The sequence below is a fragment of the Neovison vison genome, chromosome 6 (genome assembly GCF_020171115.1).
Source record: "Neovison vison isolate M4711 chromosome 6, ASM_NN_V1, whole genome shotgun sequence".
NCBI lineage: Eukaryota > Metazoa > Chordata > Mammalia > Carnivora > Mustelidae > Neogale > Neogale vison.
The window spans coordinates 70,237,331-70,252,149 of NC_058096.1; the positions used below are offsets into that span (position 1 = coordinate 70,237,331).

General features: G+C 37.6%; 1 protein-coding gene across 2 annotated transcripts in view; it reads right to left on the reverse strand.

Moving 5' to 3' along the window:
- SLC9A9 (solute carrier family 9 member A9) overlaps positions 1–14,819 on the reverse strand; it is a 686,028-nt gene that overhangs the window by 497,754 nt on the left and 173,455 nt on the right. For both annotated transcript variants that reach the window (XM_044251554.1, XM_044251552.1), the window contains 2 exons: positions 6,980–7,057; positions 5,352–5,428 (listed from right to left, as the gene is read on the reverse strand). In XM_044251554.1, coding sequence (XP_044107489.1) covers positions 5,352–5,428; positions 6,980–7,057 — 155 coding nt within the window. The remainder of the gene's footprint in view (positions 1–5,351; positions 5,429–6,979; positions 7,058–14,819) is intronic.

Here is a 14,819-nt window from a genome sequence, read left to right on the forward strand (position 1 = left end):
ATGTTGAATAATATAAACAACCTCACATTTAAGAATCCTGGTTATCCAGAATAGGCTACCCAGAGTGCATCAATTCTAATCAAGTAAAATGAATTCATATCATCACTCCAACTACCTCCATTAGGAAAAGACAGGTACCATTTCTACTTTGCAATTATATTTATAGCTCATTCTTAAGTCTTCAGATTTTTAATAATTGTCAGCCATAATGATAAAATAAGAATGTGAAATAATTGAGGACATGGTTTGTCTGACATATATAGTTAATAATTGCAAAGCACTATTAAAATGTAAAGTGTCATATTAGGAAAAGGAGCAGGGTAGGGAGTCTAAGATTGTGTGTTTTGAAGTGAGACTGGGTGTGCCATTGACTACCACTCACTTATTGTGCAATCTTGGGCAAATCTCAACCTCAGCATCCTTCCACGTAAAGTAAGGATAATAGTACCTACCTTACAGGGGTACTATGAGAATAAAATGAGACAATGTCTTTTAAAAGCATAGGCCAATATAAAAAGCAGGCTATTCTTAAAATTAGCACCCCATTCTTCATTATTTAGATCCATGTCTCCCTTTCCAAGTATTTTTGAAATTATGGTATTTGTTTTAATCCCTCACTAACAGAAAAACTAAAAGAATATAATCCTCATTACTCTTAGAGAAGCATTTCTTGGAAGCTAATGAGTTCTAAGGACAAAATGTATGTGCTAACAGTAAGCATTAGGTAAGTTGCCCTTGTGATGATACATCGGTATAACATACAAGGGTAGAGACGTACAGCCAAAGATAAAGGAATATCTTCCAGAGATGGAGAAGATGAATAAAGAAATATTTTAAATAAATGGGTTTTATTTCAAAAGAGATGTAACTAAGATTTTTCTTAAGTGGTAAGTTGGGGAGGGAACTATAAAAGATGGATAAATTCTTTAAGAACATTAAAAAATTAAAATTAAAATTTTTCTAAAGCTTCTCTGATTTTATTGCCAGAAATGATATTGCTAAGCTTTGTCATGAAATATAAAAGATGGTTTGCATCTGATTTCTGAAATGACATGAAGTTAATAAAACTTAATGCAGAATTCTTTTCATTCAAATAGACCCAGTGATCTCAATTCCTATAAAGCAACTGAGTCCACATCTAAAGTCAACCTGTAGCTTGATTCAATCCAGTCCTTACCTACAAAAGATCACAGCCCACTAGCTGTTTCCATTCATCCCCATTATTACTCTTCATAGCCTTTACTTCTCATAAATTCCTGTTGCCAGGCTTCATTACTGTTTGTCAAGCTGATTCTCCATCATTTCAGTTTCCACAGTCTCTAACACTGCTCTACAAAACCTGCTCTCCAGCTTTGAATCTGAAGCAATATTCCCCACACCCACTACGACTAATGCACCTGATGGCTTGGAAAATCCAACTATATATCCCTCTCCACTAAATGACTACTCAGAATCTACCTCCTCTATGAAATTATTCTCAGTGCAATCTAGGACTGTCCTGAACCTCTTCTTCTGCCCATTTCATGCAAGTATATCTTCATAAACCCAGACATTCCTTTTTCCTCTTAAAAATGTGAATTCATTTTGAATGGGATTCCCAAGTAAAAATCTTTCATATCTTTGAGAAACCCTATGGGGCTAATGAAGAAATATGTGGTAAGCAGTGAATATTAACTGATTTATTAAATTTTATCTTTTTGTTTAATGTCTTACATTTTATTTTTTAGTAATGATAAAAAATAGAAGTAAAGCACATTTTTGCCATCGAGAATTTGACTCTGGAGCCAAACTATTTAGTTACTAATGCCAGCTCTATTACTTACACTGTGTTCTCTCTAAATTTCAGCTGTCTCAACTGTTAAATGAGGGTAATGATAGTATCTACTTAATAGGATTTCTTGAGGATTAAATTAAATAAACCAAGTACTTTTAAAAAGGGCATATTACATATCAAGCACTCAATGAATGTTTGTTGTGTTGTTCTTATTACTATTAAATTATCAGAAAAGCATAACCAGTCATTTTTTAAGGTTTGAGTGTGTGTTTGAATGACTCGCACAATGAGGGTCACTAACTTGCGTAAATGTCAGTTTGGCTTGAATTCAAGTTTGTGCCTTTCCTTCCAAGGTTCTGAAATTATATCCAGAGATCAAAATAAAATAAATAAAAATAAAATATAATAAATACAATATATAATAAAATAAATAAAAACAAAATAAAAATAAATTCTTGTTTCCCATCACACAGCACCTGAAACTATCAGACTTGCCAATACTCTCTTTGTTTTTGCCCATAGGCCGAGTGTGAAGTCATCCATCACCTCTGAGGGGCCAAATACAATGGATACTCCAATTCCTGTCCCATTTGACTTCCTTGTGTTAGACACCATCTACCCTCCCTTTCCTTCTTCCTTTGACTTCCAGGCACATGTCCTGCTTATTTTCTTCCTGTATCTTGGGCCCAATACTTCTTAGTCCCTTGTGGTTATCTCTTCCCTTTCTTCAGGATTGTGCTAATGCCCATGTAACTTCCTTCTCACTCCATACACTTGCCTTCAATTCCCGCATTATCTCTCAGGATTTCAACATGTTGATGACTCCACCTCCATCTTTGCTGCCACTGTCTCAGGCCAGGCCCTTATTGTTTCCAACCTAACTTATGGAAATTACCTCTTAAATTGTCCCCTGGCTGACATCTTTTCTCCACTTTAAAATTTCTCCTTTACTCAACAACCAGAATGATCTTCCTGAAATATAAATCTGACCTTGTCACCACAAAGCTAAAGCTCTTTAATGGTTTCCTTTACTTTGCTGGATAAGACCTTTATATCTTAAAACTACCTATCCCTTCTGTACTTTATCACATTAAGAAGGCACCCCCAGGTTTTCGTTGTTGAGATTATGCCAGTTCAAACAAAGCACATCATTCTAAAAGTTTTTCCAGGGCTATACTTTTTATTCAAATCACTTTCCATCAAACACTATTGACTGCAGCCTTAAAATCAGAAGAGGTGAACCATGAGAGACTATGGACTCTGAAAAACAGTCTGAGGGGTTTGAAGTGGCGGGGGGGGGGTGGGAGGTTGGGGTACCAGGTGGTGGGTATTATAGAGGGCATGGCTTGCATGGAGCACTGGGTGTGGTGAAAAAATAATGAATACTGTTTTTCTGAAAATAAATAAATTGGAAAAAAAAAAAAAAAGAAGAGGTCATCAACTCCAGTAAATGAATTTTACCAAATCTCCTGAATTGAATTTTTTTTTTTGGAAAATCAATTATACACAATTATACACACACACACACACTACCTTGTCGCTCTTTTTCAAAAATAGGTTATAGAATTCTCATGATGGTGAAAGCGTATTGTATAAATATATATACTTAAGTATACTTAAAATCAGTTAGACAAAAGAAACAGGGTAATAATGAAAACTGACTATCCCAAAATTTAACAGCATTGTCTATAAGTTTAGAATTTAGATCCATAATACATTTCAGATCCTATTATAGAGGCTGTCTTTTTTTCCATTGGACATTCTTTCCTGCTTTGTCGAAGATTAGTTGACCATAGAGTTGAGGGTCTATTTCTGGGCTGTCTATTCTGTTCCATTGGTCTATGTGTCTGTTTTTGTGCCAGTACCATGCTGTCTTGATGATGACAGCTTTGTAATAAAGCTTGAAGTCCGGAATTGTGATGCCACCAACTTTGGCTTTGTTTTTCAATATCCCTTTGGCTATTCGAGGTCTTTTCTGGTTCCATATAAATTTTAAAATTATTTGTTCCGTTTCTTTGAAAAAGATGGATGGTATGGATCTGCTAACCAGCAATATTTGCTAGAAACTGATGAACACTGTTCACACATCTCAGAGACTTCTGTCAATGTGTATGAACGAACAGTGTAGAGGAATGTATTGCAAATCCAAGAGAAATGGTTAAAGAAAGAGGGGATGATGGTGAGACCTGCTGAGTCAAGAGTCAAAGTCTGAATTACGTCCTGACCATGGCCCTACTTCATACACACAGACACACACACGTACACACGTGTACACACATGTACAAACACACTTCTTAAGAAGCTAATTAGACTTTCAAAATGTTACTTTCTTCATCTTTAGAATAAGGTGCTTTGATCACACAAATCTTGAAGGCCCTTGCCAGCTTTGAAATTTGAATATTTAGTTACAGTATACCCACAGAATAGAACAGCTCTCCTCTAAACTATGCTTTGAGAAGGATAAAATCCATGCTTGCCTCTTAGTCACAGTTTAAAGACCTCTTAGGTGTCCATACTTAATGAGGCTCCTTAATCTATATCCCTACAAGTTTCCACCTTCAAGTGTTAAAATCGTTAGCTTCCTCACTGCTCTAACTATGCTGGACATTTTCATATAATGTAGCCTAAGTAATTCTAGGCATAAAGCAATAAAAATTTAACAGAGAATTCAACATAACTCAACCCCCTGCTTTCAGGTCCAAGTAATGATAATTTCTTAGTCTTCCAGTGACACGCACTAAATACTTCATAAGGAAAGAGCTGGATAAGTGGCCAGCATGTGTTTTTAGCTTCAGTTTCTTGCATTAGGGTTGTAACAGCTGTATGCAGTAAAATTCAAGGGTAGAGTTAGCTGTATCAGACAATTTAAGACATCTACACCATCATAGTCATAGCAGCTGGACATATTTTCTGCAGTGGAGATTTAATGTACTAGATGGGATTATAAGTGAATTGGATTGGCTTCACCATTTTGTATCATATTTTGCTTTGTGAAGAGGTGTAGGCTTGAGTCTGTACAGTTAGACTTGGGGGCTTAAACATAACCAACAAAATATAATGAGAATAAAACAAGGCTTCATTCTATAGTGTATCAACTGAAAAGCTATCTCAGCATTAAATAGCTCTGCTGATATGTGGAAATGTCTGTCTTAGACCATCCTCTTGTAAACTTTCCCTTAGTGAGCAAACCCTTGACATATAGCTACAATTGTACTCCTGTCAAATACAGGTAGGGTCCTGCAAAGTATATGAAAACAAGAATCCAGTTGCTTTCCTGCATTATTAAGCAAAAAAAAGGAGGGGTGCAATGTGCTTCACATAACTCAAGCCAAATTATCCACATCCCCTAAATCAGAAGTCCAAACCTCACAGAGAAAATCTAGCAACCTAATTTCAGTTTGCTTTGATTTGAAGACATGTAAGCCTTGGAATTGAGTCAGAGAAATGTGTGAAGATGTGATATTCAGAAAAAGATAGACAATTCACCCAGTCAATGTAAGTCCTGGAAGAGTGAGATTCCTCCCACATATCACTGGCCTCACAGCCACCTGGAACTTGAATTCTGAGAATCACTTACCCTATGACGATACAGGAGATGGCAGTTCCCAAGAAGGCATATGTTAAAATAGATCCTAAGTTTTGAAAAAAGTGTCTCTGGGGAGAAAAGAATATTTCATATAATACATCCATGTATTTTCTTAGTGTAACAGGAAATAAAAATAAAGGTATGCACTTTCACAGCCCCTCCCTTCCTTCACTATTTAGGCAAATTTTGTTTTTGAGCCTCAGTTCCTGGCTTTATCGTACAAATAAGGTTGAACCAATTTATACTGCAAAAGACAGAGTTTTCTCAAAGAAATGGGGGAACAAATACATCCAGAAAAATGACAGGCTAGAGACGAGAGCATGACTGCCAGAACTGGCTGGACCTGAGAAAGTGAGTAAAGAATTGGGGTAATGTCCATGGAGGACTCTGGAATGATTAACAGAAGACAAAGATTTTAAGAAATTTTATTGTCAGTGGAACCCCTTCAGTATTTTAAAAAGAGTACTCTAAAATATTTCAGTTGCCCTTTGACTTATTGAATCTCTGACTTATATTTCTTCTGAATGTAATGAAACAAAACTTTACCACCTACAACAATTTATTTTAACAAATCTCACAAAATAATGGCTAGTATCAGGGCTAGAGATAAGGAAGGATGACCTGAATTCATCCAGCCTTCTAAGTCTTCCCAAATGGTGGCTTAGGAAAACTCCCTTCCAGTTCTGTAAGTGGGAGCTGAGTAGTTAGAACTGACAGCAAGAGGGAGCCTGGAGTACACAAGAAAATCAGGTCTGTACTGAACAAGCTGCCTGGCTGCTGGAGCTGACGGGCTAAAGGGGTGAGAGCCCCACGAGTCCATAGGGTGGGGTGTGGGCAGCAGAAATGCAACTGTACTCCCTCTCCATCTCAAAATTCAGACACACCAGAGCCTCAATCTGTAGTACAGGAGATGCTAGCACTTAAACTATTAAGGGAATGACTAATCTATGAAAAGTGCACATTCAGGCAGTACCTAAATAATGTCAGGCAAGAGCACAGAAGCTACAAAAGTGGACTTCCTTTCTGTGAATATCAACAGCTGAATATTAGCAAGACATGTCGAGTTTTCACCCTGATTGATAAACCCCACTTTTCTCCAATTAACAGCTAATTCTTTGGTTACAATCATCTAGAATAATATTGTCCAATGGAAATATAACGCTAGCCACATATGTTATTTAAGATTTTTCTAGTAACCATATTAAAAGTAGAGTTTTTTAAAAAGCAAAATGATTTTTGATAATGCATGTCTTATTTAACCCAATATATACAAAACATTATCATTTCTACATGAACTCAATATCAAACATAATGGAGATATTTTACATTCTTTTAAAATACTAAGTCTACTAAATCCAATGCATATTTTACACTTAATGCACATCTTCATTCAAACTAGCCACATTTCAAGGCTTAATGGCTGCATGTGGCTAATGATCAGTGTATTAGGTAGAGCCGATTCAGAAAAATTCTATGTGTGTCAGATAAAAATCTGTATCACTTAATTTAAGATAATAATATCCTTTTGAATTAAATAAACCCATAAAATAATTGTTTTTTCATTTGTGCTTGTACAATTCTCTACTGATAAAAGAGGAAAATAATCACTGTATATTTACCTTCTTCAGGCTGTATCCTGCATGAAATATAATTGGTGGCAGTAAAACATTGAAGAAGATTTCTGGATCAAATGTCATCTGCCAGAAAAGATAAAAATGCAGTTAGGAAGATGTTCCTTTGGGTCACTAAAAAAATGTGCTTTAAAAGTATAGCTACAGTCACTTCTGCTAAGTTTGTAGGAGGTATATTAACATGCTATTAAATTAGCACAGATGAAAATAAGAAAAATGCAAACTTAGAAATTAACAAATGCAATAAAACTGTGGGGCAATATTTTAAATGTAAAGCCTATTCATTCTATAGCTAATAACAATTCAATAAAACCCTTCTGGGCAAAGAGAACTCTTCACATTTATTTTGGTTAGTTGTCTATTTATCACATTTCAGATGTTTTCATTCTATTTTTTTCTGGTCCAAGAAATTTTCTGGCAGTGCCCAAACATTTTAGCTTCTGACAAGAATATAGTTAAACTTTGCTCATATAAAACATTTTTAAAAATTTGGTTTTAGTTTTCCCTACTTTATCCCATTCAGGAGTTTGAAATATTTTCCAGACTTTGTGAAAAATTTATTTGAAAGTGCAAATGGATTTTTCTAATATTTGTTTATTGGCTTTTACTTAAATGTTAAAGTTGGCCCCAAAAAGTTACTTGGTATGAAATATGGAGAGTCTTCTTTTTAAATTTTTTTTAAAGATTTTATTTATTTACTTGACAGACAAGAGATCACAAGTAGGCAGAGAGAGAGGAGGAAGCAGGCTCCCTGCAGAGCACAGAGCCCGATGTGGGGCTCGATCCCAGGACCCTAGGATCATGACCTGAGCCAAAGGCAGAGGCTTTAACTCACTGAACTACCCAGGCACCCAGCAATATGGAGATTCTCAAATCAAATATCCACTATTTACTGGGAAGTCTGAAATAAAACTCTTTTAATCTTTAAAAATCTCACTTAGACTCATCCTCTTCCTTCTTTACCCAACTCCCCAAACACATACACAATGTCATTTATTATTCACCACTAGGGCCTTTTTACCATTATTGTACTCTACAAAATGTTTCAGATACATGGTTTCACAACTTCAGTATTTAATTTTCCCTCCCTTCTTTGCCTAATTCTAACTCATCTCAGAAGCTACTCTTTTCTGAAAACCACTTCAATTTCCCTAGTTTCTTCTGTGCTTTTTTAGCACTTTGGACTCTCCTTCTCCCTTTCTATAATAGCCCCTTTACATTACACATGAAATACCTGGAAAAGGGTGGGTGCAGGTAGTAGGAGTTACCTAATTCAGCCAGGTCTCTTATCATAAACTCATTCATTGATGCTACAACTGCTTGTATCAATGAGCATTCAGATCGATCAACTACGGCTCATCCATAGCGCTCTGTCCCCGAGTTTCTTCATCTTTAGAACGAAGATACTTATGTGATATTTAATTCTAAGGTGGTTATAAAAATTAAATCAATTAATATTTGTAAAGCCCTTGTAGCACTGCATAACATCTAATATGCACTTTTAAGTATTTATTAGTAAGGAAAATAAAATATTTTTCAAGTTATACTATTTGAAGAAACTGCCCTAATGTTAAGAACCCTTGAAGGTTATGGCTATGTAAAATTTGGGCAAAGATACTACATTTCCTTCTAAGTTTGTTCTTTTTTCTAAGTTTATCTGATATACCATTATTGACCTATTTTTATGAGGTCTCTTTGAAAGTATATCAATTGCATATTTGAAAGTTTTTAGCAAAGAGATATATTTCTGAGTGTTGTAGGAATGAAACAAGGCAGCTGCGATCATCTGGAAGAAAAAAGTACAGTGGCACAAATATTTTGGACAGAAAATCCCTTGCCTCAGCAGTTTTTCTGCAAAAATCAGGTTAATCACTCAACCAGAACATTTCAATAATCAGAATGCCCCATTCCCTGCATGTGGGTTAACTAATGTGCTATTGAATTATATTTTCTGGAGCAGCCAGATGAAACTGGCAGGCTGAGAATGGCATGCAGCATACGAGGATTTATTTGTATATACAAAACAGATTTGTGTTCCTTTCAGACTTGCTATAAGCTTAGGAACTGCTAAATCAGAGTTCTGGGAGTAACTCCAAACCCAGACAATTTCTCAGAAATGGTTGGATCTGCTGCTGTACCAATCTCCAGATGGCGATTCCACATGTCATTTTCCTCAGATTTTGTGTTCAAATCATGGTCTTGGAGGTGGGACTATTTTTAAAGTCCAAACAATTAAAATTTTTCAATATAGTTTGAGGGGGAAAATCTAAGATAAGAGAAAACAGAAAGCTAAAAATATTTCAGCTAAAAATGTTAATCCTTTAAGATACAGAATTTAGTGATGCCTGAGTGGCTCAGTTGGTTAGGCAACTGCTTTCGGCTGAGGTCATGATCCTGGAGTCCTAGGATCCAGTCCTGCATAGGGCTCCCTGCTCAGCAGGGAATCTGCTTCTTCCTCTGACTCTCCCCTATCTCGTGCGCTCTCTCTCTCTCTTATTCTCTCTCTCTCTCGCTCTCAAATGAATAATAATAATAATAATAATAATAATAAAAGGTACAGAACTTAAAGACCAGCCTTGTCCAATAGACGCCCTGTAATGATAGAAATACACTATAATTGTACTATCCAGTATGGTAGCCACTAGGCACATGAGCTGGTAAGTAACTGCATTGCAGGCTAGTACAACTGAGGGACTGGGTTTTTTATTTTCACATCTCCTGTGTGGTAGCTGGCAAGTGCAATTATCCCTATTTTCAAGGGACAGGAGAAAAAATGAGTGGCATGCTCAGTGTTAATCAATGTGACAGATATTTCACTGAAAATTGAGTCTATATTCATAGGTAAACTAAATGTGTAGTTTCTGAGGAAACATCAGGCTAACATAACTACTTAGAACACAATGTAGGAATGTTTAAGAGGAGTTGGGACTCCAAAGTATATTTTGTTATTTTGGTAATTCCTGATTCCTTTGGAAAAGTAGAAGTGGTTAACACAATGATGTGTTCAATAATTTTCAATGCTTTTTTCATTAAAAATTTAGTAAGTCTCTTCTTTGCTACAAAGTACTTAAAGACATGTGATAGATACATTGAATTCATGAAGGCTATAACTAAAGAAAGGAAAGATAATGTGCAAGCACAGGCACCAGGCTAGGCTATAATTCAAAATTTTTTAGGACAGAGACACGATTCTGGGCTTGCTAACCTTGCCGGGAGGCTTGATGTTCAGGCAGCATATGAACTGGGTTTTGAAGGATGGATAGGAGCCTATCCATGGACCACCATAAAGAACATGATCCTCTGTCTGCCCTGGGGGCAGTGGGCCAATTCACCAAGCCACAGAGGATACTGGTAGCTTCTTGGAGTTTCAGTTATACTCAATAGCAAGTGATTTGAAACATTTTAAATATTCAAATAAATGCAGACAAAGTAAAAAATCTCAAAAACCCTATAGGTGCTTTTATTATAAATCGACTTCAAAGAAAACTTGGCTGGCTCAGGGTCGACAGAGTCGGGAAATACCTAGAAACAGCTCAAGAGTGTGTGTTTCCTTTCCTCTGCCCTAAGTTATGCTTTTGATAGGAGGTCACACACTTGAGAAACAGAAATAGACAATGTAGAGCTCCTAAGGAATAGAGGAGGAATTTAATGCAGATGATATTACCTAGACTATGAGCTCTCTCTGACTGTGGAGATGGATTTAAACTACACTCATTCAAACATGGAGTAAAGTAGAAGTATTTTATACAAGTAGGATTAAACAATAAAGTGGCCAGTGGGAATATAAATTTGTAGAACCTCTTAATAGGGTAATTTGGCAATAGGTATCCAAATGTCAAATGTCCATACCATTTGATTCAGCAATATCTCATCTGAGAATTTATCCTATAGATATGCTTGTATATGTATGGAATTACATAAGGACAAGAGATTCACTGCAGATGAAAGAATAAAAAAAATGTTGGAGATGATTAAACCATGAATTGGTTAAATAAATTATGTGTGATTCATATAGCTGAATACTATGTAGCTTTTAGAAAGTCCAGGGAAGGGGCACCTGGGTGGCTCAGGGGGTTAAGCCTCTGCCTTGGGCTCAGGTCATGATCTCAGGGTCCTGGGATCGAGCCCCATATCGGGCTCTCTCCTCAGCAAGAAGCCTGCTTCCCCTACTCTCTCTGCCTGCCTCTCTGCCTACTTGTGATTTCTCTCTGTCAAATAAATAAATAAAATCTTAAAAAAAAAAAAAAAAGAAAGAAAGTCCAGGGAAACTGTCGATGCATTGAAATGGCTGCTCTCAGGGCACCTGGATGGCTCAGTAGTTAAGTGTCTGCCTTTAGCTCAGGTCATGATCCCAGGGTCCTGGGACTGGGCCCCACATTTGGACTCTCTGCTCAGTGAGGATCAGTGAGGAGCCTGCTTCTCCCTCTCCCTCTGCCTGCTGCTCCCCCTTCTTGTGCTCTCTCTCTGTCAAATAAATAAAATCTTTTAAAAAAATGAAGTAGTTGTTCTCTATAATTTGTTGTCAAGTTAAAAGAGCAAGAATACCATATCTAGTACATATAACAAAGATTGCTATGGACTCACCATACCACATTTCATTTTGTCCTTGTCAGACACCTAGACTTCATTTCCTTATAGTCATATGGAGTCATATGACAGAGATCTAGCCAATTAAATATGGGCAAAAGGAATATAAATTATTTCCAAGCCTGGTCCCTAAAAACCTCTAAATCTTTCATGCTCTATTCCTTTCTTTATTAGCTCATATAGAGCATCTGGCAGAGGTCTCAGATCTCTAGGGACTGCCAGAGTCAGTAGGTTAAAGGAAGTTGGGATGACTAATGGCAACTGGAGAAGACTGTAGTTCTCCCCTCACTGGCCCAAAGGCCACTGCACTGAGACATGAGCAAGAACTAAGCCATTATCATGTTAATCATTGAGATTTGGGGGTGGTTTGTTAAGGCATTTGCCTATTCCAAGATTTGTGCAAAAAAAGGGATGCAGAATATTTACATATATATGTAAATATGTATATATTCACACACACACACACACACACATACACACATACACACACATAAACTATTGGTTGCCTCTAGTGAAGCTAGGAAAGAAAAGCTGGTAGTAGAAAATAAAGGTAGAAGTTGGAAGAAGTATTTTCTGTATATTTAGTGAGCAGGTGATTATCTTTGTCTGGCTTCATATCTATAAATACAGAGATGACCACTGCTTAGAGCGGTATATCTCAGCATTTTCCCCATCATGACACAGAACATGATTATATTGGGTCAATGGAGGCAAGCTGCAGGAAAATTAGGGTCCTGGTGAGACTACACAGGGCTGAAAGGATTAAACTTGGGCCTCTGACCACTCTTAGCCCAAGGATGAGGAAATGGATATGTTGTGGCACACCTGTAACCCATCAGTACACCAGCTGAGGCATGCTGTGCAGGATTTAACACTGCTAGCCCTGGTCCCACCTTTCACTCACTCATCCCCAGGAAACAGTGACTACTCTGATTACTGAGTTGGAAAAAAAAGGAATTGAGTGTATGCAGCTTAGTGCTGTCCTCTCTCCACGTTGGAATCAGCCTGCTTGCCGAGGGTAGATGTCCCTGGCTCCACCAAGACCTAAATTTTATAAGAGCAAAGACCAGCAGGAAGGCCCTGACACTCCAGCTGAGTCTGCAGCTAGGTGTGTAAGTCTTTCTAGTTCTAGTGGAAGATGAGCAAGCCAATTCGCAAACCAATCCTCACTATTTCAACTAGTTTTTGATCTCCACCTTTATCACTTTTGTACCTATGTCTCAATTAGTTACAAAACAGATGTAATTAACAGGGAAATGACCTATTCAAGATTCTAACTTACTATTTTGTATCTTTTGAACACTGAGCTATGTGAATGTATTATCTACTCAAAAAATAAAGTCATTTATTTATTTATTTATTTATTTAAGAAGATGTCTTGAGTAGATTAATTTGGAGGGGCCTCAAGATTGTCCTGAATGAAGTGAAACTATTGTCAAGTTGCAGTTACCAAAATAAGTCAAAGTAATGACCATGTGAATTCAGGTGGCCATGACAGAATGGAAAGAAAGAAACAAACCCAAGAGATATTAATCTATTCAACAAGTATTTACTTAGAATAAACCAGGCACGTGGCAAAGAGGATTAGCAGGACTTGCAGGTAAAATAGAGCACAAAAAAATGAAAAACTCCAAAAGGATCAATGTTTTTGCCACCTGGATGAATTACTGTGAGAATGTGGTTGGGGAAAAGCTGATGGTGGCAGAGATTAAGAGAAGTCAGAAAAGCTGAACGCTAATTGACACCTTTGCTCATTGAGTCCTAGATGTCTGTGAGACACTCGAAAATCCATGCTTGGAGGAAAGGGCAAGGCCAAGGAAAAATGATCCAGAATCATCATCATAGAGGAGATGATTTGACAAGTTTAGTTGAGATCTCTGAAAGAGTGAGCACCATAGAGAAGACAAGAGGACCAAGGATAGAATCCTGGAATTGGGAAGAAGGATACTACCAGGGAGGAGACAAGGAAGAAATAGAGAATGGGAAAGAATGATGCTCAGGGCCATAGAGAGGCAGGAAGAAGTGTGGTGTAAGGAGGTGCTACTTCCTAACGCAGGGCTGCCAGATTTAGCCAATAAAAATGCAAGATGCCCAGTTAAATTGGAACTTCAGATAAATAATTCTTTTTCAGAATAATTCTTTAGTACTACATCTGGGACACTTCTCAATTATTAATTATTTATCTGAAACGCACAAAGTAGAGCGAGAGACAAGAATGAAAAAGCCCAAAGGAACGTGTGTTTAGCACCTGGCTGACTGAGGGAACAGCAAAGGAGCAGCTGACTCTCCCTATCCAACTCTGATGTCCATGGCTACAAAAAGGGGTTTGAGAGCTGGAAGAAATACTTTGGTTTCTTGATTAGGAAGTGGTTGCTGATCCTTTTCAACTGATTTTCAACCAGAAGTAGGTACAGAGAGTTGAGGAAAAAGTGAGTGATGAGAAAGTGAAAGCATTGGATTCTTGGGAGGTTTGGTGGCAGGGTCTTTTGAGAACCTGATAAACGTCTGTAGCTGAGATAGAGAAATAGGAAACAAAGAGACAAAGGCCATAAGAAAAGGAGGGGGGAGAGGAGATCAAAACACAGAATGATAAAGGCATGCGTTTAGGGAGGTAAGGAAGTGACATGAGCAGCAAAAAGATAATTCATGTTTTCTTAAAAATGGGGAGAAATCCTACTTTTTTTAAAGATTTTATTTATTTATTTGACAGAGATCATAAGTAGGCAGGGAGGCAGGCAGAGAGAGAGGAGGAAGCAGGCTCCCTGCTGAGCAGAGAGCCCGATGTGGGGCTCCATCCCAGGACTCTGGTTTCAAGACCTGAGCCGAAGGCAGAGGCTTTAACCCACTGAGCCACCCAGGTGCCCCCAAATCCTACTCTTAACATTCAAATCTGTGGAACAGACACATTAGGAAATAATTGTTCACAGTAAAAAGCATTCTTCCAATCCTCCAGATGTTTCCTACAGAGCCCTTGTCTGTGGCAAGCACTCATCAGAGAAACACGCTTTACCTCACGTAGGCTGATGTTTAAGAAGTAATACCACAGACACTACAGGCTGTCAGAGGGAGAAGCTGCCTTAGAGGTCACCTGACCTTGGGATCTGAAATCTCTGCCAATGTCTGGGTTGCATGGAAGAGGGGGAGTGATGGGAAGTGGGAGCAGCTGCTCTGTGCCTGCCCTGGATCTGTCCTCCCATTTCTGCCTGAGCAGTTTTGATTTTACACATTATGAAGAAGTGTC